The sequence below is a fragment of the Taudactylus pleione genome, unplaced genomic scaffold, assembly GCF_031769625.1.
Source record: "Taudactylus pleione unplaced genomic scaffold, aTauple2 ptg000854l, whole genome shotgun sequence".
Taxonomy (NCBI): Eukaryota; Metazoa; Chordata; class Amphibia; order Anura; family Myobatrachidae; genus Taudactylus; species Taudactylus pleione.
Window position 1 is genome coordinate 1,162,501 of NW_028285256.1, and position 23,197 is coordinate 1,185,697.

A 23,197-nucleotide genomic window follows, 5' to 3' on the forward strand; every position below is an offset into this window, starting at 1 on the left:
ATATATACACACACAGTATATATAAAAAGACATGCTAACACTGAAAACATTTCAGTGATTGCCGATTAATGTAATTGTGGTAAATAAAATAAAATTTAAACTTTTTAATACTTCTACTTCTTGTAGATAAGGGGAAAGAGAATGGGGAAAATGGAGGAGGGAAAGGAGAAGGAGAACGGGAGATTGGGGTATCCTTTTCAACAATGCTATAAGTGGCAAATTGCAGATGTTGAAGCAGAAATCCTACATAGAAAGTATTTAAGATAGCCAATGAAATGGCTAAAATGAACATAAGCATAACTATATTCCAAGTTATCATTATTTTCTATTCAAAAACTCTCTGGAGGGTAAACAAATATGGCTGCCACAGACTCAAAGCTCTCAGGATGTCATGTCATGGCTGAGGTGGTAGATGGAGGAGAAAGATGACCCAATGCACCGAGCAGACACACAAAAAAAACATTGTCTTGCTGCTTCACAGTCACAGGCACTCACAGTCAGTATATATGAATATATATGAAGGCAGCTGGGTGCAAAGGAGAGTAAAAAAGGTTTGACTATACTAAGAGGTGATAGTGGTATTCCAAAGGATCTCTGCTCACTACATTGTATGTCACGTGACTGTGGTTGCCATAGTAACTGTGGCAAAATTTGCAGGTGATGATGATAATGACGATGAGGGACCGCATATACTGGCTATAAACAGCTGACCGGATCTTCTGATTTAGCCAAGTCACCATTGCAAATTGGCTTTTTATTTAGATACAATTTAGGGTTATGGTTTAAGTGCGAATTGCATCCAACATAATATGACTCCCTAAGTCTGTATGTGTGTGATTTGATTCATGGCAATGGAGGTACATTGTCAAATACATAATTTGCTGGCCCACAGTCCCCTCCCCCCACAATGGCCATTTCCTGGAGGATAATTTTAAAATATTGTCACGTATGGACTGGTAATAGCCACTTTATACACTTACCCTCCAAACTTTTCCGCTATGTCTTTCCTTGTGGCCCTCCCGGATGATTTTGGCATAGTTCTAGAACGGGGCAGCTCGGCTTTGCGTTCATGATTATCCTTCTCACGGGTTGCTCCTTTACCAGGAGTAGGGGCAATATCTTCTTCTACAGGACTAACAATAAGGAAGAAACTCTTGTAAGTCACTGTCGTCAGCACATTATGAATGTGGTATATCGCGTAGGCTCAGTATTGGGAGTTAAGTTCTAAATGAGAAATTAAACTTTAAAAAATGTGCTTTTAAAGGAGGTTTTAAAAACAGATGGTTGCTAATGTCAACTATTTGTTATAATAAATGAATTTACATTTAAAGACATTAAAACACAAAATGTTACTAGTCATCTGTTGTTCATACATGCCTACTTTCCCGGTTTGGCTGGGAGCCTCCCGAAAATCGGGTGCCGCTCCCGACCTCCCGGAAAAGTAGGCACTTGTCCCGGTAATTTACCCTCCCTCCCGCTTGCCGGATATATAAAAAAAAAATATACCTGCAGCAGGGGCGGGGGCTGATGACGCGATTCGCGGTAAATCGCATCATCGTGGCTCCGCCCCCGGCAACACAATGCCGAGATTACAGGCATTATGTTGCCAGGGACGGGGCCGCAGTGACGCAATTGTGAGATCACGCCCCTGGCCCGCCCTCAAAACTTTGATACGCCCCCCCAGCTGTGCCGAGCTGGCTGCCTCCCCCGGAAGAGCCAGCCAGATAGTCGGCAAGCCTGATGTTACTAGACAATCCACAAAGATGTTTGTTTTATGACAGAAGTTCATGCTTGCCTACTTTTGAAAAAGCATTTCAAGCATTTCAGGGAGATTGTGAAAGCGTGATGGTAAAGTAGACGTGTCCTGCTACATCTGAGAGTGGTGTCATAAAACTGATTTACATCCAAATGTAAATAAGCCCCAAAGCAGTTAGTAAGAACTAATTGTTGATGAAAAAAAACACACTGATACTTTTCAGAAAATGCTCGTAGCCATAGGGAACATTGGCCCTCATTCAGAGCCGTACGCTCTGAGCAGAGCACACGCTCTGCATGAGGGCCGGGCTCCTTTTTCATGGAGCGTCCTCCTGGACGCTCGTATAGCTGTGGGTCACCACCCACAGGCTATACGAGCGTGCATTTTGATGGCCGCGATGGTCGTGACCATCGCGACCATCGAAATTGCGAGCCGGAGCCTGCGGTTGAGGTTTTCAACCGCAAGCTCCGGAGTGATTTTGGCTCTATCAGAGCCAAAATCACTCCCACTGACATCACTAGTGATGTCAGTGGGCCGGCTTCTGACGGGAGGCGTTCCCGTGGGAACGCCCCCGTCAGGGAGGCACGCCCCCGGCACACCCACCAAAGGGGGCGTGCTGTCAATCAACATTGACAGCACGCCCCCTTTGATAGGACACAACGAGCGAAGGAAAGTCCTTCGCTCGTCATGTCTGGCGCATGCGCACGACGGAGCTCCCTCCGTCGTGCGCATGCTCAGTGCAGACCATCGACCCACTTGCGAGCGTACAGCCGCTCGCGAGTGGGTCTGAATCAGGCCCATTGTGCCTTATAACCAATGCAGGGAAATTATACTAATGATTCAATTTGACTGTATATAAATCTGTTTGTGTATATATATATATATATATATATATAGCTTCATAATTGGGGCACAGTGCAATCAGGGAGATTGTTAGACTCTTCAGGGTGTCAGGGAGATTGCTGCTATTTCAGAGAGTCTCCCTGACAATCAGGGAGAGTTGGCAAGTATGTACCAGTATTGCCTGTGTATAGTGATGATCAGTGTGTATCAGGTGTGTGATATTAGTATGACCCGTGTATAGTGATGATCAGTGTGTATCAGATGTGTCATATCAGTATGACCAGTGGCGTCGCAAGGGTGGTGTCCCCCGGGGGGTGCAGGCCGCACCCGGGTGTCCCCCGGGGGGTGCAGGCCGCACCCGGGTGTCACCCGCCGAGGGGGTAACACCAAAGTGCACTACTAGTACACTGGTCTCCGGAAGCAGCCCGCACCTTCGGGACCCCCCGGAGAAGCTAAAAATGGGGTTTGGGAATGTGGCCCTGCCACCACCCGGGAGGCCATGCCCCCTTGTCACGAGGCCACACACCCTATTTCCCGGTGCACGGCGATGCCACGTACACAGCTTACCTACCCGCATTGGGTGCATGAAAAGGTAGGGAAGCCACTGAGCAGGGCTGCCATCAGAAATTGTGGGGCACGGGTGCGACAAAAACAGACAGGGCCCCCCCCCACACAAACAGTGCGGAATCCAAACGCTAGAGAAGGGCGCAAGCTGCAGCCAATGGTATGTACGGCTAGTCCCGCCTCTCCTTACAGCCCTGTATATCGATATGCAGAGCTAGACGCACTTCAAGATGCAACTACATCTGCCCATGCAGCAAATGTGCCTGCTGGGATGCCGCCGGTCTCAATACCAACAGCTGAATCCCGACAAGGGACTTAAGATAGGCATCGAAATACCGACGCCTATCTTAACCCCCACGCCAGAATGCCAGCCTGAACGAGGTAAGCCCGGGGCGCCCTTAGCTTTAGCCGTGTGAGTGGGGGGGGAGGGTTAGATTTAGAGAGCATACCCTTTTCACATTATTTTAGTATCACCTAAAATCACTACAGGGTAATTGGAGTAGAATTCGTAAAATTCTACTCCAACCCTAATTATCACTTATTTTTAGTAAGCAGATCGCATTTCCCATAATTGTAATAACGAATGTGATCTGGCCAAAGTTATTAAAAATAAATTGTGATAAAATACAGGGGAAAGCCCTGTGATGTCAGCTGAGCCACGGAGGAAATCACTGGAGCACCAATCACCGGAGTTAAATGTAATCAGGGAGGGGGGGTCGCGGGGAGGGTCGCGATGATGGGGGGCGGGGCTTATCATCAGGGGGTGGGGCTTAGTGGCGGCCGGTCGGCACATACGTGGGCACTTGTCATGGTATTTTTGCAAAAATACTGTGATAAGGTTGCGGAGGGGATTCGCAGGGACAGAGCTTTATCGCAAGCTCTATCCCTGCAAGGGATTTTTAGTAAATCCCTGTGATATTGCCTGAATTCGTATTGCGAATTCAGTCGGTAATATCACACTACAATCTGCATTCAAAATGCGGATTGTAGTAAATAGAGCCCTATGAGAGAAAACATGCTGCTGAAACCAAGTGAACTATGCCTGGTAAAAACTTCTTATATTTTTATTAGTGAGCTAGGACCATTCTGTGTTTAGTTAGTGCTGGACGCCAAGGTATTTATATTTGTTATTTTGTTTTTGCTTGATAATAAAACTGTCCAAGGTCAGTTGCACCAGACCAACAAACTTTGGGGCATATGTATCAAAGCTTGATGTGAGATAAAATTGTGAAATATATATCACTAATGCTGGCCATACACGCTACAATTATCGGGGCGATCCGCCTGATATCGGCGGATCGCCCCGATAATTGTAGCGTGTGGGGGTGCGACCGAGGGTTAAATATTGCTCGGTCGGGCATGCCGGATTGTCCAGCATGTCCGTCCGATGCGATATTTCCCGGTAAACTGTCGGCCGCATCGGGCAGTGTATGCCCAGCCGCGGCCGACAGACAGACATTTCCTGTGTTCCTTCTTACGGAAGGAACAGGGAAATGTCTCCTCCCCCCGGGGCGGAGCGCAGATGTCTGCCGAATACACTGTGAGAGAAATCTCACAGTGTATGCCGGCGACATCTGCGGCTGGCAGCCGGCCAGATAAAATGTCTGTCGGTCTGACAGGCATTTTATCTGGCCGTGTATGCCAGGGTTGCCTACCCTCCCGATCCGAGCGGGAGCCTCCCGATAAATGGGTGCAGCTCCCACCCCCCCGGAAAGGCAGGCAAGCCTCCCGCATACCGCCGATCCCCCGTCTCCCCCCCCGCCAGTACCTGATTAACCCCCGCAGCGGGGGGGCGCTGACGCGATCCGCGTCATTTTGGCCCCGCCCCCTGCTTCACAATGCCTGTTTTTCGGCATTGTGTAGCGGGAGCAGGGCCAAAATGACGCGATCGTGTGGCCCCCCCCTGTCACACCTGCAAACTGCCTTCAGTCCGCCCGGCCATGCCCCCTTTTGCCAGCCACGCCCCCTGTTCTGCCGATCTGGCTGCTCCCTCCCGGAAGGAGCAGCCAGATAGTCAGCAAGTATGGTGTATGCCCAGCATAACCAATCAGCTCCAAACTATCATTTCTCAAACACAGCCTGCAAAATGTAAGTTAGAAGCTGATTGGTTGGTGATATATATTTCACAATTTTATCTCACATCAAGCTTTGATACATATGCCCCTTTGTGTGATCTCTCAGCTGCTGCACATTGCCATCTACCCCAGGAGATGGTACAGATTTCCTGACCTTGTTACAATAGTAATGATCAGTGTGTATCAGTTATTTGATCTCAGTATCGGCTCTATTTATTAACATTATTTTTACTAAAATAAAGTGAAAAAGGGTGTTTTCACACCCTTTTCACATTATTTTAGTATCACCTATAGTTATTACAGGGCAATTGGAGTAGAATTCGTAAAATTCTACTCCAACCCCTAAGTATCACTTATTTTTAGTAAAGCAGATCGCATTTCCCATAACTGTAATGGGAAATGTCATCCGACCAAAGTTACTAAAAATAAATGTGAAAAAAATACCGGGGAAAGCCCTGTGATAATAACGCCACCTGGAGGTGGCGTTATCCAGAGTCTCCCCCGGTTACCGGCCTCCTGCCCTGCTCTAACGGGGAGAGCAGAGCCGGGAGTCGGTCCCTGTAATCAGCTGTGTGGTCTAAACAGACCGCAAGCTGATTACTGTAAAAAAAAAAAAAAAAAAAAATTTACTTACCTGACTCCAGGGACTGGTGATCTGGCCTCCGGTGATGACTCCCCTCTGGTCAGCTGGTCTCCCACAGTGCACTGCTGCCCGGTCATCAGGTGATTGGGCCCTAGTGCAGTATGGAAGATCACCTGACCGGAGGAATGGAGACCATCACCGGAGGCCTGGAGCCTGCAGGTAAGTGTAAGTAAGGGAGAGGGGGGTCGCGGGGGGTCCGCAATCACGGGGGCGGGGCTTAGCGCCGGTGGGGGGTAGCAGCGGCGACCGGTCGGCGCATGCGCGGGCACTTAATCACGGTATTTTTTGCGAAAATACCGTGATAAGGCTCCGGAGGGGATTCGCAGGGACAGAGCTTTATTGTAAGCTCTGTCCCTGCAAGGGATTTGTAGTAAATCCCTGTGTAGTAAATCCAATGCGAATTCAGTCGGTAATATCACACTACAATCTGCATTACAAATGCGGATTGTAGTAAATAGAGCCCTATGACTTGTATATAGTGATGATTAGTGTGTATCAGGTGTGTGATATCAGTATGACCTGTGTATAGTAATGACCTAAGGTATCAGTATGACCTGCAGTCAGAATCCCGACCGCTGACATACTGATGGCAAGTATTTATTATTAGGGGGAGGGTTAGGGTTAGGCTGCGGGGGGAGGAGGGTTAGGGTTAGACTGTGGGAAATTAGGGTTAGGATACTTACCTAATTCTGTTGGGATTCTGACTGCCGGTATCCCAACCGCCGGTATCCCGTACACAGCAATAGAATAAAGAAAAGCATGGTGATATATGGATTATAGTGGAGGACATATGTTATGTATGGTTATTAATGTAATTTACTCGTATGTGTGCAATATAACACTCCTCTTATACTGATTATTAGTAGAAGAGTGATACATGTTAATGACAATAAATGTCCCAGACTGCCCTATCACAGTGCACCTGCTAACAGGCAGTTGGGCAAGGAGGGCAAAATGCCTTGATGTACATGTTACATCCTGGGTAACATGCAGTGAGGGGCGTTTCTAGAGAGGAGGGGGCCCGTGTGCAGTCTCCGACACGGGCCCCCTCCTCTCCACCCGGCAGCGCACTGAGCTGTGCGCGGCCAGCGCCGGACTTATAGACTCTGGGCACTAGAGCGTGCCCAGAGTCTATAGTGTATGCACAGGTCACCGGGAAAATGGCCGCGGCGGCCATTTTCGCTGTACTGCGCATGTGCAAATGACAGGAATTTTCCAGCCGTTTTACAGCGCCGGACACCTGCGCCGACGTGGGACTCTGTAGAGGTAATATCATGGGTGCAGGGTGTGCGGTGTAGGGCCCCCCTGGACCAAGGGGCCCGTGTTCCCCGCACACCCTGCACCCATTATAGATACGCCCCTTCATACAGTAGGCTTTACCCAAACAGAAGACCCAAAAATTGAATTATCTGTAACTGGAAGGAGCAAAAAATGATGATAAAATGGAGGTAAATCTCCTTATTTTCTCAAGAATTAAGCATTCCTACACTTTTACCTATAGTCTCCCACTACTTGTATATTATTGTACCTCCGCTTTCTGCTCGCCCATGTTCAGAGAATGCCCTCTAATGAGATTGTTGGTTTTTGTTCATTGCTTTTTATTAATTTAGGGAGAAGGGTAGAGAAAGAAAGGCACAGCATCCACAGAAACTCATCTTTTACACACTGACACCTATCGATAAAGTGAGGGCCACAAGTCTTTATGAGATGTAGTTTGTGATAGGTTCCAGGAGGGGGCAGCCAGGCTGGTGATGCAGGGGGCATGGTACAGCCAAGAGGGTGGCGTAATTGTACAATTAAGTCATTGTTGCCCTGCACCTCATTATACAAAGCCGCAATTAGCAGATTGTAAAGCAGGGGTAGGGCCACAATGACTCTATTCAGAGCGAATCGTGTCATCAAGCCGCTCAGACAGCAAGCTTCCCTCAAGAAGCTGCAGAGGACTGTGAGAGGGATCTGGGAGACTTTCCTGCTTTTCTGGTCATCCGGGAGAACCACCTGAGATTCGAGAGTCTCACGGACTTTCCAGGAGAGTAGACAAATATGACAAATAAAATATATATGCTTTCTAAAAGTGGTTATAGTATTAAAAAACCAAAGGTATACTTACAGTAGCTAAACAGTAAACATGTAAATTATGTTTTTGTATCTATTTATGCGCAATGGGGTGAATGCACAGTGAGTACTATGCCAGTTTGCATGGCACATGTTGCCTGATCTCACTTTGCGCATGCTCAAAAAGTGAACGTACACAAACTTAAATGCATAAACATTAATGAGTGATAAAAGACAATTTAGCTACCAAATCAGCCCCATAATAAGTGTAAAATACCCTAGGTACTCATTTCCTGGAACAGATGATAGTTGTAAATATCACAAGGTGCTGTCGGATGTAGTTAATATGCCGGCGGACGGAATGCCAGCTGCCGATATGTCGCCGGAATCCCGACGCCCGCCAAAATGCAGAAGTCGCTATCTCAAAGTGGATCAGGATATCGTTGCCGGCATCCCGACCGCCAGAATCCTGAACAAGGATTCCGGGTAAGTATTAGCATTAGCCCGGGGATGGGGGTTTAGGCACCCCCTGGGGAGAGTTAGGGTTAGGCATCCCACAGGGAGTTTAGGGTTAGGCACCACTAAGGGAGGGGAGGAATAGTGTACTTACCTGCCCCTGTCCAGATGTTCACTCATCAGGCTTCCGGCGCCGGTATTTCATACCCAATCCGCTGTCGGTACTAGTTCTGATTCATCCCTATTCTGCTTAAGGGAAGCAGTCGGGAAGCCGACGGATGGATTCCAGACTGTCTAATCCCGGCAAGGGGTTAAATGACAGGCGTCGAAATTCCGACACCTGTCATTTTACCTATGCCAGGAGCAGACACCCGTCTTACCGATCGAAGGTAAGCCGGGCGCGGACAGCCGCGCGGGGGTGGTGGGGGGTTAGGTTTAGGGTTACCGGGGGGGGACTTAGGGTTAGGCACCCCTCCGGATGTTTAGGGTTAGGCTAGGGAAAGTGAGGGTTAGGCATCCCCGGGGGGAGGTTAGGGTTAAGCAGCGGGGAAGGGGGGGTTAGGTTTAGGCACTTAGAGGGGGGATTAGGGTTAGGCACTTGGGGGGGAGGTTAGGGTTAGGCACCCCTAAGGGAGGGTTAGGGGGTAGAATAGGGTAGGAAATACTTACCTTGGGACGATCAGGATTTTCACTACTGCCGGGATGCCGCTGTCGGGAATTGAACCGCGGCCGGCGGCCAATCATACTGAATCCCTGCTTAAAACAATGACTACTGACAGCAGCCTACAATGTACATAACTGCAGTGAGTGCCATCAACCAAACAAATTATTCCAGGATACAAAATAGATCAGCCAATGGCAGCAGTGCCAATTGATAACAACCCTGGGGTCCTGGGGCTATTTAACGTTGAAAGCACACTTGCCATGCACATGAGGGTCTGCTTTATATGCTAGCTGTAATGTATAGACAAATTGCACAGTAAAACTGTAGCTTGGTGCTTGGTAAGTAGCTGAATCAGCCGTTTTGTGGCCAACTTGCAGTTGCCACAATAAAATGGGGCATGTGCTGAACATATTAAGTTCCATACAAAGAATTATTATATATAATGTATTACTATAATGTAGAGATGAGCGGGTCCGGTTCGAACCGGACCCACCCAAACTTTGTGTTCTGAGACGAGATCCGAGTCCGGCTCGGGGTTTCCTGCGTGACTCTGATCTTAAAACGAGGCGAACGTCATCATCCCCCTGTTGGATTCTCGTGGGTTTTGGATTCTAAGGTCCCAGTGATCGGCAGCATTTTCACTCTGGCTGGGGACTACAGAGCAGACTTGCTGTTGGTGCAGTTAGTGTAGTTGTCAACTTGTCGGTCATCAATCATTGTAAGTGACTTGTCCATGTTACTATTTGTTCAAGGGTACAGTGTTGTCCTGTCAATCAAGGGGCAGGGGCTGCAGTACATAAAGGGCTGCTGTTGTCTTGTCCTGTCCATCAAGGGGCTAGGGCTGCAGATCATAAAGGGGTGCTGTGTTGTCCAGGAGTGCTCTTCCCCAATGTAAAAAAAATGAAAGTTAAAATTATTTATTTTTTTGCTTCATTTTTTTGTGTGTGTGTGCTAGGTAGTAGTAGTTACACTATTATTGTTTGGTGACACTGCCGGCCAGACCACAGTTTATTGTTCACGTATTTGTGGTCTGTCTGCTCTTGGCACGGGTGCTTTGTTGTCCATAAAACAGGGTTGCTGTCTGTGTTGTACATCAAGGTGCTGCTGCCTCATTCAGGTGTGATATTCCCCAATGTAAAAAAAATATTGTGCCACAGTGTAAGTTTGTTGATATGGAGGATGATCAAATGAGAGGAGAGCAGGAACTACATACCAGTCATGCAGCTTCTGCCAGCAGTCATGATGACGATGCAAGGCCGTCAACGTCATCTACGAAGGCCGATGCCCAAGGGCTTAAGTCTGGGCATTTAATATCAAACAAGCAATGTTTTACAGTGTTAAAGAAAAAAAATTAAAAGCTAAGATAGCTGCAGAGAAATAAAAAATTGGCAATATGCCATCTACTACACAAAGTGGCAAGGAAAGGATAAGGTCTTGGCCTTTATTTATGACTGGTGGTTCTGCATCTTATGATGCTTTAAGCCTTTTTCCCTGTAGAAGTGTCAAAAAGATTAAAATTGCTAAGGCACATTAACCAACTGTGCAAGGGACGTTAACCATCTAGGCACCTCCTCCCTGTTACGTCATTTGCAGCGAGTTCATGCAATTTGTTTAACAAAATTATAATAATTTTGTAAATTAATAACAAGCAGTATCATCTATCAGCAGTTTGGACCAGCACATGCAATCTCCACCACCAACACCCTCATCATCAACCTCCTCCTTGAAAATTGAAGGTAGTCCTTCCAAAAAATGTTTTGTGGGGGCCCATACAAACAAAGGAGTTCAGCCATGAAAATGTCAGTCCTAGTGGCTAAAGTGCTTGGTTTATTAAACTGTGCATGTCCTTTTTAATATCTCAAATACAAGTTTTCTCTTTTCTTTACATTTTGCACAATTTGGTTTATTTGACGACTGACATTATTATAGTTTATTAAACTGCCATCCTGTCTGCCACTGCTGTGTGGCAATGTTTCATAGATGTCCTATATTTTTTAAACTGCCCTGCACTGCTGCTCTGTCGCTTACTTTAGCCAGCCAGCTCACTGCAGCCTTTGGCTTATATTGGTGAAAAATAGTGAAATCAATATTGTGAGCTGTGAGGTGGTTAAAAATGTCTAAAAATTATTGTTATTAAGGTTGATAATACTGTAGGAACAAAAACAGGCCCAAATTATGTGGTTTTAGCAGTTTATATAATTTTTTTGGAAAAAAAATACAGATCCAAAACCAAACCAAAACACGCAAGGGTGGTTTTGTAAAACCAAATCCAGATCCAAAACCAAAACACGGGGCTCGGCACACATCCCTACTATAATCTGAGAATAAGGGGCCTATCCATTATCCCTTATGGTCATAGGCGAAGCTAGACAGTTGGTAATGGGTAGGGGCGGATTGGGATGAAAAACCAGCCCGGGAGATTTATAGGAAGCAGCCCTAAAGAGGGCATGGCCTGTTGAGGGGGTGGGGTCTATCGAGGGGAGCGAGATCTCTCCTCATTGGATCTGATTCTGAGTTGGACACAAATAAATGTTTTTAAGACGCTTTTCACTTTACTTTTAACATAGAACCCAGCGTGGATCTTGCGTGTGTGCATGAAACTTTAGTGTGGATTCAGCTATTACTCTCTTCACAAAATACACATTATAACATGAAACATCCACACAAAAATTAACATTTAAAAACATAATCATATATACATACACACACAAAATCCAAAAGGTAATGGCCAGCGTTGCCTGGCTTTCTTTTTATTTTTTAAACTATTGCTGTCCACGACACTGCCTGATTTTTTTTTTCTACTCTCTTTCTCTTCTGCCCCCTTCTCCTCCCCTCTTCCCCCTTTTTATTCCATCTCTCACTTCCGGCTCTGTCTTTTCCTCGTATCTCTTTTCTTCCTCCACACTTTTTCTCTCTCTCGCTCTGATATTCTCCTTCCCATTTGTCTCATCCCACTGCTTTTTCTCTCTCTTCCCTCCTGTCTTCCACCTTTCCCCCTCTCGCTCTCCTGCTCCTCTATTTCTATGTCTGTTTCCTTTCTGACATTCTTTCCTGCTCATTTTTTCTAATAGAGAACATTGATGGTGTTTGTGTGTTATTAAGTGTGAGTGCCAGGGTGAGTGTGTGATGGTAACATTGTGGGTGTTTGTGTGGTACATAGCTTGAGTGATTCTGTGACTGGCAGGACTACTGTAATTGATGAGTGTAGGGACATTGAGAGTCAGTATGAGTGATACAAAGGTGAATGTGACAGTGAGCATGAGTGGCAGGAATATTGAGATTGAGTGACAGACACACAGTGTGACTTTCAGGGAGGGTGAGGGCAGGGAGGAGGAGTTACAGGGAGGGTGAGGGCAGGGAGACCAAGGGGGAGTTACAGGGAGGGTGAGAGCAGGGACCCTGAGGGGGCTTCTTTATTTAGAGATATAGCATCTAGGAAGACATGTGGGCAGGTACCATTATTGTGGAGTGGAGTACTGGCTATATATATATATTAGGGGTGAGCGGGTTCGGATTTCTGAAATCCGAACCCCCCCGAGCCCCCCCGATCCGAGTCCGATCCGAGTCAGGCTCGACTTTTCCCGCCTGACTCGGATTCTGAAATCGAGGCAAAACGTCATCTTCCCGCCTTCCGAGTCTCGCGGGTTTTGGATCCTATATAAGGTACCCACGTCGGCGCCATTTTCTCACTCGGCTGTGGACAGTGAAGAGGGAGGGTGGGAGTTAGGGCTGTGTAGTGTAGTGTAGTGTAGTGCTGCTGTTGTCCACTACTTCAAAGTCCATAGGGGCTGGCTGTGTTGTGCTGTGCTGCTGTTGTTAATAGGGGCTGTGTCCACTACTTCAAAGTCCATAGGGGCTGGCTGGACTGTGTTGTGCAGTCAGTTCTCCATAGGGGCTGTGTCCACTCCAAAGTCCTGTGCAGTGTCCCAGTCCTAAAGAGGTGCTGTAGTGTTGTCCAGGGGGTGCTCTGTCCATCAGGGGTGCTCCCCCCAAGTGCTAAAAAAATAATATATTTTCTGTGTTTGTGAATTGTGTGCGCAGTAGCCGCACGTGCATCAACAAAGTAGTGCCAAGCGTGCGCCTGTGTCATAAGTAAAGGGCCGGCTGGCTTGACCGTTAAGGGTGCTGTAACCCCCGAAAGTACACTCCAGTCCAAACCAAAAAAAAAATTATTTTCTGTGTTTGTGAATTGTGTGCGCAGTAGCCGCACGTGCATCAACAAAGTAGTGCCAAGCGTGCGCCTGTGTCATAAGTAAAGGGCCAGCTGGCTTGACCGTTAAAGGGTGCTGTAACCCCCGAAAGTACACTCCAGTCCAAACCAAAAAATTTTTTATTTTCTGTGTTTGTGAATTGTGTGCGCAGTAGCCGCACGTGCATCAACAAAGTAGTGCCAAGCGTGCGCCTGTGTCATAAGTAAAGGGCCGGCTGGCTTGACCGTTAAAGGGTGCTGTAACCCCCGAAAGTACACTCCAGTCCAAACCAAAAAAAAAATTATTTTCTGTGTTTGTGAATTGTGTGCGCAGTAGCCGCACGTGCATCAACAAAGTAGTGCCAAGCGTGCGCCTGTGTCATAAGTAAAGGGCCGGCTGGCTTGACCGTTAAAGGGTGCTGTAACCCCCAAAGTACACTCCAGTCCAAACCGAAAAAAAATTATTTTCTGTGTTTGTGAATTGTGTGCGCAGTAGCCGCACGTGCATCAACAAAGTAGTGCCAAGCGTGCGCCTGTGTCATAAGTAAAGGGCCGGCTGGCTTGACCGTTAAAGGGTTCTGTAACCCCCAAAGTACACTCCAAACCAAAAAAATATATATTTTCTGTGTTTGTGACTTGTGTGCACTGTGGCTGCACGTGCATCAACAAAGGAGCAGCGCCAAGCGTGCGCCTGTGTCCCATAAGTAAAGAGCCGGCTGGCTCATTTCTTAAAGGGTGGTGTAACTCACAAAGTGCACTACTCTCCAGCAAAAATAAAAAAATATTTTCTGTGTTTGTGTGCGCTTTAGCCGCACGTATATATATCAATATAACATAAATGGAGGACCAAACTTTCTCTGATAAAAATAAAATAGGGAAAGATCAAGAACCACTTCCTACTAGTGCTGTTGCTGCTGCTGGGAGTTGTTCATCATCCCAGAGAGGAAGTAGGAACATCACTACTTTTACTAAACAATTGACCCTCCAACAGTCCCTAGCGATGAGGATGAAGTACGACAGCAGTCATCCTGAAGCAAAACGTATAACTGAGGCCTTGACTGCTATGTTGGTGTTAGACGTGCGTCCGGTATCCGACATTAGTGCAGTGGGATTTAGACAATTGATGGAGGTAGTGTGTCCTCGGTTCCAAATCCCGTCTAGATTCCACCTGCATCCTCAAAGCAGCAGCGACAAGCGTGCGTCTGTCTGTTAAAGGGTGGTGACACCCTCAAAGTGTGCTACACAAACAATTAAAATATTATTCTTTTTTTTTCTGTCTTTGTGAAATGTGTGGGCTGTAGCCGCACCTGCATCCTTAAAGCAGCAGCGACAAGCGTGCGTCTGTCTGTTAAAGGGTGGTGACACCCTCAAAGTGTGCTACACAAACAATTAAAATATTGTTCTTTTTTTTTCTGTCTTTGTGAATTGTGTGGGCTGTAGCCGCACTTGCATCCTCAAAGCAGCAGCGACAAGCGTGCGTCTGTCTGTTAAAGGGTGTTGTAACTCTCAAAGTGCTCCAAAAAAATCAAAAAAAATTTTTTAATGTGTTTGTGACTTGTGTGCGATGTAGCCACACTTGCATCCTCAAAGCAGCAGCGACAAGCGTGCGTCTGTCTGTTAAAGGGTGGTGACACCCTCAAAGTGTGCTACACAAACAATAAAAATATTCTTCTTCTTTTTTCTGTCTTTGTGAATTGTGTGGGCTGTAGCCGCACCTGCATCCTTAAAGCAGCAGCGACAAGCGTGCGTCTGTCTGTTAAAGGGTGGTGTAACTCACGAAGTGCTCCAAAAAATAAAAAACTATTTTTTTAATGTGTTTGTGACTTGTGTGCGATGTAGCCGCATTTGCATCCTCAAAGTAGCAGCGACAAGCGTGCGTCTGTCTGTTAAAGGGTGGTGACACCCTCAAAGTGTGCTACACAAACAATAAAAATATTCTTCTTTTTTCTGTCTTTGTGAATTGTGTGGGCTGTAGCCGCACCTGCATCCTTAAAGCAGCAGCGACAAGCGTGCGTCTGTCTGTTAAAGGGTGGTGACACCCTCAAAGTGTGCTACACAAACAATTAAAATATTGTTCTTTTTTCTGTCTTTGTGAATTGTGTGGGCTGTAGCCGCACCTGCATCCTTAAAGCAGCTGTGACAAGCGTGCGTCTGTCTGTTAAAGGGTGGTGACACCCTCAAAGTGTGCTACACAAACAATTAAAATATTGTTCTTTTTTTTTCGGTCTTTGTGAAATGTGTGGGCTGTAGCCGCACCTGCATCCTTAAAGCAGCAGCGACAAGCGTGCGTCTGTCTGTTAAAGGGTGGTGACACCCTCAAAGTGTGCTACACAAACAATAAAAATATTCTTCTTCTTTTATCTGTCTATGTGAATTGTGTGGGCTGTAGCCGCACCTGCATCCTTAAAGCAGCAGCGACAAGCGTGCGTCTGTCTGTTAAAGGGTGGTGACACCCTCAAAGTGTTCTACACAAACAATTAAAATATTGTTCTTTTTTTTCGGTCTTTGTGAAATGTGTGGGCTGTAGCCGCACCTGCATCCTTAAAGCAGCAGCGACAAGCGTGCGTCTGTCTGTTAAAGGGTGGTGTAACTCTCAAAGTGCTCCAAAAAATAAAAAACTATTTTTTTTATGTGTTTGTGACTTGTGTGCGATGTAGCCGCACTTGCATCCTCAAAGCAGCAGCGACAAGCGTGCGTCTGTCTGTTAAAGGGTGGTGACACCCTCAAAGTGTGCTACACAAACAATAAAAATATTCTTCTTTTTTCTGTCTTTGTGAATTGTGTGGGCTGTAGCCGCACCTGCATCCTTAAAGCAGCAGCGACAAGCGTGCATCTGTCTGTTAAAGGGTGGTGACACCCTCAAAGTGTGCTACACAAACAATTAAAATATTGTTCTTTTTTTTTCGGTCTTTGTGAAATGTGTGGGCTGTAGCCGCACCTGCATCCTTAAAGCAGCAGCGACAAGCGTGCGTCTGTCTGTTAAAGGGTGGTGACACCCTCAAAGTGTGCTACACAAAGAATAAAAATATTCTTCTTCTTTTTTCTGTCTTTGTGAATTGTGTGGGCTGTAGCCGCACTTGCATCCTCAAAGCAGCAGCGACAAGCGTGCGTCTGTCTGTTAGAGGGTGGTGTAACCCTCAAAGTGTGCTCCACAAACAATAAAAATATTCTTTTTTTTTTTCTGTCTTTGTGAATTCTGTGGGCTGTAGCCGCACTTGAATCCTCAAAGCAGCAGCGACAAGCGTACGTCTGTCTGTTAAAGGATTACATCGGTGACAGCATCCAAGTAGGCATGTCAGACAGTCCGTACCTGTACTGGCAGGAAAAAGAAGCAATTTGGAGGTCCCTGTACAAACTGGCTCTATTTTACCTGAGTTGCCCCCCCTCCAGTGTGTACTCCGAAAGAGTGTTTAGTGCAGCCGGGAACCTTGTTAGCGAAAGGCGTAGGAGGTTGCTTCCACAAAATGTGGAGAAGATGATGTTCATAAAATGAATGATCAACTCTTCCAGGGAGACCAGCCTCCAGAACGTACAGAGGGACCTGTGGTTCCAGCAGGGACGAATTAATACTCTGTGAGGATGAGGATGTACATAACACTGAAGAGGGTGAGGAATCTGTGGATGACGAGGATGAGGACGACTTCTTGCCTCCGTAGAGCCAGTTTGTGCAGGGACAGATTAATTGCCAGCTTGTTTTGTGGGGGCCCAAACGAACCAATCATTTCAGCCACAGTTGTGTGGCAGACCCTGGCGCTGAAATGATTGGTTTGTTAAAGTGTGCATGTCCTGTTTATACAACATAAGGGTGGGTGGGAGGGCCCAAGGACAATTCCATCTTGCACCTCTTTTTTTTCTTTGCATTATGTACAGTTTGGGGCCTAGTTTTTCAATGCCATCCTGTCTGCCACTGCAGTTTCACGCCTAGATGGGTCACGTGTTTGTGCCGCCCACTCGTGTCGCTTAGCATAGTCATCCAGCTACCTCGGTGCAACCTTTTGGACATAAAAACACTATTGTGAGGTGTGAGGTATTCAGAATAGACTGGAAATGAGTGGAAATTAAGGTTATTGAGGTTAATAATAGCATAGGAGCAGAAAAACCTACAAATTCTGTGATTTTAGCTGTTTTTATGCTTTTTTTCAAAAAAATACAGATCCAAAACACAAAACCCAGAACCCAAAACACGGAAGGGTGGTTTTGGCAAAACCAATCCAGATCCAAAACACGAAGAAAGATCCAGATCCAAAACCAAAACACAAAACACGAAAAGTGGCCGGTGCACACCCCTAATATATATATATATATAATGTGTGTGTGTGTGTATATATATATATATATACATATATACACAGTATATAACATTTCCACAGCAGACTGCATACAAATTCCTAAAGAAGGAATTTTCATGAAATCCATAAGCAAAAAAAAAAAGAATATATATATGAAACACTTGTTTGTCTTTTCAGAGCCTTTCTAGCTGGTATGGCACTACAAGTCCCAGAACATTCAGTTGACAAAGTGTGCTGGGACTTGTAGTCTCATCACAGCTGGACAGGCACAGTGATTCTAGTTGCACATACGGTAGGACACTGGGCTTCTTACCTAGAGCTCCAGATCATGCTGTGCCGGTAGTGCGCGGCTGCAGGGTCCATGACTGTCAGACCGCACTGGAGTACTGCTGGGCAGGGGAGCCGAGGAGGATGAGGAACCGCCTCGTCCCTTGCTAACTCCGGCATGACCAGCTCCTGAGTCCAGACCGGCATTGCCCGCTGCCCGCACAGCTGAGGGGTGGTCTTGTGCAAAAATGGATCACCCCTTCTAACTCTGCCATACTCTGCCCCAGCCCCCCGCAGTGCCCCGGCTGGAGCGCAAGCGCTCTGTACGCTGACTCCGCTGCAGCACTGCATCTGTCTAACGGCACTATGAAGTGCCTGCTAGCCGGAACAGGTGACAACTTCCTGTTGGCGTTCCATAACGGAACGCAATTAGAGGAAGCGCCGCAGCCGGCAGCCCAGTACATAGAAATTTGCCTGGCCCGGCAGCCGATGTCAGCCGGCCCGGTAGAGGGGTTCATGGGACCGGCCCAGCGGGAACTTTCCCGCTGTCCCGGTGGCCCAATCCGCCCCTGGTAATGGGTGGTCCCAGATCCATCCCCTTGCCAGAAGTTATGTTACCTTGGATGTTTGACACTTTGTTTCGTGAAGTGAATGGCTGAGGTCAATACAACCTAATGTTCACTTTAGGGTGAATAGCAGGCAGGGCCCTGTCCAGGAGAAGATGCACGAGCACTCCCGACAAGGGGGCGTGTATTCTGTCAAACCCCTTGTTCTTCATTCCAAGGAGCATGTTCAGCACTTATGGAGATGCTGGGCTGCCCTCAAGCGCTGCCTCACTGTGAATAGATGCCATGTGCATGCACACAGAATTTATTCACTGCCTGTGATCGTTAAACTTTTCCCACCTGCAGGACACTGTGGCCCGCGGGTGGAGAGGGTTTAGGGCAGGTTGTTTCAGTGAGACGCCACCGTAAGGGCAATAACTTGTACAGTGCACTATTCATATATGTAGCATGACTTTCAGCAGCATCATACTAACAAAGCCAGGCACTGCAGCAGGGGAATTCTAACAAAGCGTAGGGGGATAATAAAGTGTAGGCGGGGAAGGGGACAACATTGTATATGTATACATATATACTGTGTGTGTATATATTATATACACACACACACACGGCCCCCCTGCAAACTATAAATTTCCACCCTCCCACCCATATTCTATAAAGGAACAGCGCGCCGCCACAAAAAAGGGGTGTGGTCTCACAAGGAATGGGCATGACAACACATTAGTTCCCCCAATTCAAATTACGCCACACAGTAGTACAATCTTATTCACACCATTTGTAATGCCCCTTATTCACATTACACCACATAGTAGTGTCCCTTATTCACATTATGGCACACAGTGGTGCCCCTTATACACGTTCTGCCACAGTAGTAGTGCCCCTTATACACATAATGCCACAGTAGTAGCGCCCCTTATACACATGTCACAGTAGTACTGATAGGAAACCAGACCACCAGCTGCATCCAAATTTTATATATATATATATATATATACATATATATATTAGGGGTGTGCACCGGCCACTTTTCGTGTTTTGTGTTTTGGTTTTGGATCTGGATCTTTCTTCGTGTTTTGGATCTGGATTGGTTTTGCCAAAACCACCCTTCGGTGTTTTGGGTTCTGGGTTTTGTGTTTTGGATCTGTATTATTTTTAAAAAAAGCATATAAACAGCTAAAATCACAAAATGTGTTGATTTTTCTGCTCCTATGCTATTATTAACCTCAAAAGCCTTAATTTCCACTCATTTCCAGTCTATTCTGAACACCTCACACCTCACAATAGTGTTTTTATGTCCAAAAGGTTGCACCGAGGTAGATGGATGACTATGCTAAGCGACACGAGTGGGCGGCACAAACACGTGGCCCATCTAGGAGTGACACTGCAGTGGCAGACAGGATGGCAGTTTGAAAAACTAGGCCCCAAACAGTACATAATTCAAGAGAAAAATAAGAGGTGCAAGATGGAATTGTCCTTGGGCCCTCCCACCCACCCTTATGTTGTATAAACAGGACATGCACACTTTAACAAACCAATCATTTCAGTGCCAGGGTCTGCCACACGACTGTGGCTGAAATGATAGGTTCGTTTGGGCCCCCACAAAACAAGCTGGCAATTAATCTGTCCCTGCACAAACTGGCTCTACGGAGGCAAGATGTCGTCCTCATCCTCATCCACCGATTCCTCACCCTCTTCAGTGTTGTGTACATCCTCATCCTCACAGAGTATTAACTCGTCCCCGCTGGAATCCACCACCACAGGTCCCTCTGTACGTTCTGGAGGCTGGTCTCCCTGGAAGAGTTGATAATTCATTTTTATGAACATCATCTTCTCCACATTTTGTGGAAGCAACCTCCTTCGCCTTTCGCTGACAAGGTTCCCGGCTGCACTAAACACTCTTTCGGAGTACACACTGGAGGGGGGGCAACTCAGGTAAAATAGAGCCAGTTTGTACAGGGGCCTCCAAATTGCCTCTTTTTCTTGCCAGTACAGATACGGACTGTCTGACATGCCTACTTGGATGCTGTCACCGATGTAATCCTCCACCATTCTGTCAATGGTGACAGTATCATATGCAGTGACAGTAGACATGTCAGAAATTGTTGCCAGGTCCTTCAGTCCGGACCAGATGTCCAAACTTGGTCCTGCCTGCCCTGCATCACCGCCAGCGGGTTGCTTAGGATACCTAAGTTTTTTCCTGGCAGCCCCAGTTGCGGGAGAAAATGAAGAAGGAGCTGTTGACGTGTCACGTTCCGCTTCAGCTGACAGTGTTTTCACCAGCAGGTCTTTGCACCTCTGCAGGCTTGTGTCGGCCGGAAAGAGAGACACCACATAGGCTTTAAACCTAGGATCGAGCACGGTTGCCAAAATGTAGTGGTCTGATTTCAACAGATTGACCACCCTGGAATCCTGGCAAAGCGAAAGAAGGGCTTCATCCACAAGTCCCACATGCTGAGCGGAATCGCTCTGTCTTAGCTCCTCCTTCACTTTCTCCAGCTGCTTCTGCAAAAGCCTGATGAGGGGAATGACCTGACTCAAGCTGGCAGTGTCTAAACTGACTTCACGTGTGGCAAGTTCGAAGGGCTGGAGAACCTTGCACAATACGGAAATCATTCTCCACTGTGCTTGAGTCAGGTGCATACCCCCTCCTTTGCCTATGTCATAGGTGGATGTATAGGCTTGAATGGCCTTTTGCTGCTCCTCCATCCTCTGAAGCATATAGAGGGTTGAGTTCCACCGCGTCACAACCTCTTGCTTCAGATGATGGCGGGGCAGGTTCAAGAGTGTTTGCTGGCGCTCCAGTCTTCGGCACGCAGTTGCTGAATGGCGAAAGTGGGCAGAAATTTTTCGGGCCACCCAAAGCGTTTCCTGCACGTCCCTGTCGCTTTTCAGAAAATTCTGCACCACCAAGTTTATTGTGTGAGCAAAACATGGGACGTGCTGGAATTTGCCCAGATGTAATGCCCACACAATATTGGTGGCGTTGTCAGATATCACAAATCCCCAGGAGAGTCTAAGTGGGGTAAGCCACTGGGCGATGATTTCCCTCAGTTTCTCTAAGAGGTTGTTGGCGGTGTGCCTCTTACTGAAACCGGTGATACACAGCGTAGCCTGCCTTGGAACGAGCTGGCGTTTCTGAGATGCTGCTACTGGTGACGCTGCTGCTGTTGCTGCGTAAGGTGATACATCTACCCAGTGGGCTGTCACAGTCATATAGTCCTTAGTCTGCCCTGTTCCACTTGTCCACATGTCCATGGTTAAGTGGACATTGGGTACAACGGCATTTTTCATGACACTGAGGACACTTTTGTTGACGTTTCTGTACAGTTTCGGTATCGTCTGCCTAGTGAAGTGGAATCTAGACGGGATTTGGAACCGGGGACACACTACCTCCATCAATTGTCTAAATCCCACTGCACTAATGGCGGATACCAGATGCACATCTAACATCAACATAGCAGTCAAGGCCTCAGTTATACGTTTTGCTTCAGGATGACTGCTGTCGTACTTAAAGGACTGTTGGAGGGTCAATTCTTTAGTAAAAGTAGTGGTGTTCCTACTTCCTCTCTGGGATGATGAACGACTCCCAGCAGCAGCAACAGCAGCAGCGGCAGCAGTAGGCGTAGCAATGCAGGATCCTCCAGAGGAATCCCGGATAGGAGAGTCAGTCATGCCAGTGACATGGCCTGCAGGACTACTTCCGATCCTGACTAAGGAGGAAATTGACGAGGAGGGAGTTGACGGTGTGGTTTGCAGGCGCTTGGATACAACAGGACAACGGGATTTAGGTGTCCCTGGACTGCTTACGGTCTTAGCCAAAGTTTCTGAACTTGACAGTAACTTTTTATGAACGCGCTGCAGGTGCCGTATAAGGGAGGATGTTCCTAGGTGGTTGACGTCCCTACCCCTACTTATTTCACCTTTACATATGGTACATATGGCAAGACAGTTGTTGTCCGGATTTGGATAGAAATATTGCCAGACTAAAGAGGTGGAATGTTTGGTCTTCTGCCCAGGCATGACCGTGATGGGCTTTTTCATCCCACGGACAACAACTGTCTCCCCCGGAGCCTGATTTAAACAAACCACATCACCATCAGAATCCTCCTCGCCAACTTCCTCCTCAGCGCCAGCTACACCAGTATCCTCATCCTGTTGTACTTCAACAGTGACATCTTCAATTTGCATATCAGCAAGTGGACTGTGGGTGCTCCTTTCAGCACTTGCAGGGGGCGTGCAAATGGTGGAAAGAGCCACCTCTTCCCGTCCAGTGCTGGGAAGGTCAGGCATCGCAACCACCACCACACTTGGACTCTCCTTGGGGATTTGTGATATCTTCTTAGAAAGCACAGTTCTTCGCTGTGCTTTTGCCAGCTTAACTCTTTTGATTTTTTTAGTGGGAGGAGGGCTTCCATCGTCATGTGAAGCTGAACCACTAGTCATGAACATACTAGGGATCGACCTTAGCCGTTCCTTGCCACTCCGTGTCGTAAATGGCATATTGGCAAGTTTACGTTTCTCTTCAGCTGATTTAAATGTCTTTTTCAAGGTCATTTTCCTGAACTTTGCCATTTGGGATTGTATGTGCCCTCTACTATGACATTGGGCATCGGCCTTGGCAGACGACGTCGATGGCATGTTATCGTCTATGTCATGACTAGTGGCAGCAGCTTCAGCACTAGGAGGAAGTGGTTCTTGATCTTTCTCTATTTTATTTTTATCGGAGAAAGTTTGGTCCTCCATTTATGTTATATCGATTTGATATATACGTGCGGCTAAACACAGAAAATAATTTTTTTTTTGGTTTGGACTGGAGTGTACTTTGTGGGTTAC

General features: G+C 47.0%; 1 protein-coding gene across 1 annotated transcript in view; it reads right to left on the reverse strand.

Moving 5' to 3' along the window:
- Positions 1 to 18,008, reverse strand: part of LOC148474292 (smoothelin-like protein 1) — a 36,492-nt gene extending 18,484 nt beyond the window's left edge. The window contains exons 1-2 of the mRNA XM_088458821.1: positions 17,848 to 18,008; positions 981 to 1,133 (exon numbers count right to left, since the gene is read on the reverse strand). Coding sequence (XP_088314947.1) covers positions 981 to 1,133; positions 17,848 to 18,008 — 314 coding nt within the window. The remainder of the gene's footprint in view (positions 1 to 980; positions 1,134 to 17,847) is intronic.
- Between the last annotated feature and the right edge of the window lie 5,189 nt (positions 18,009 to 23,197).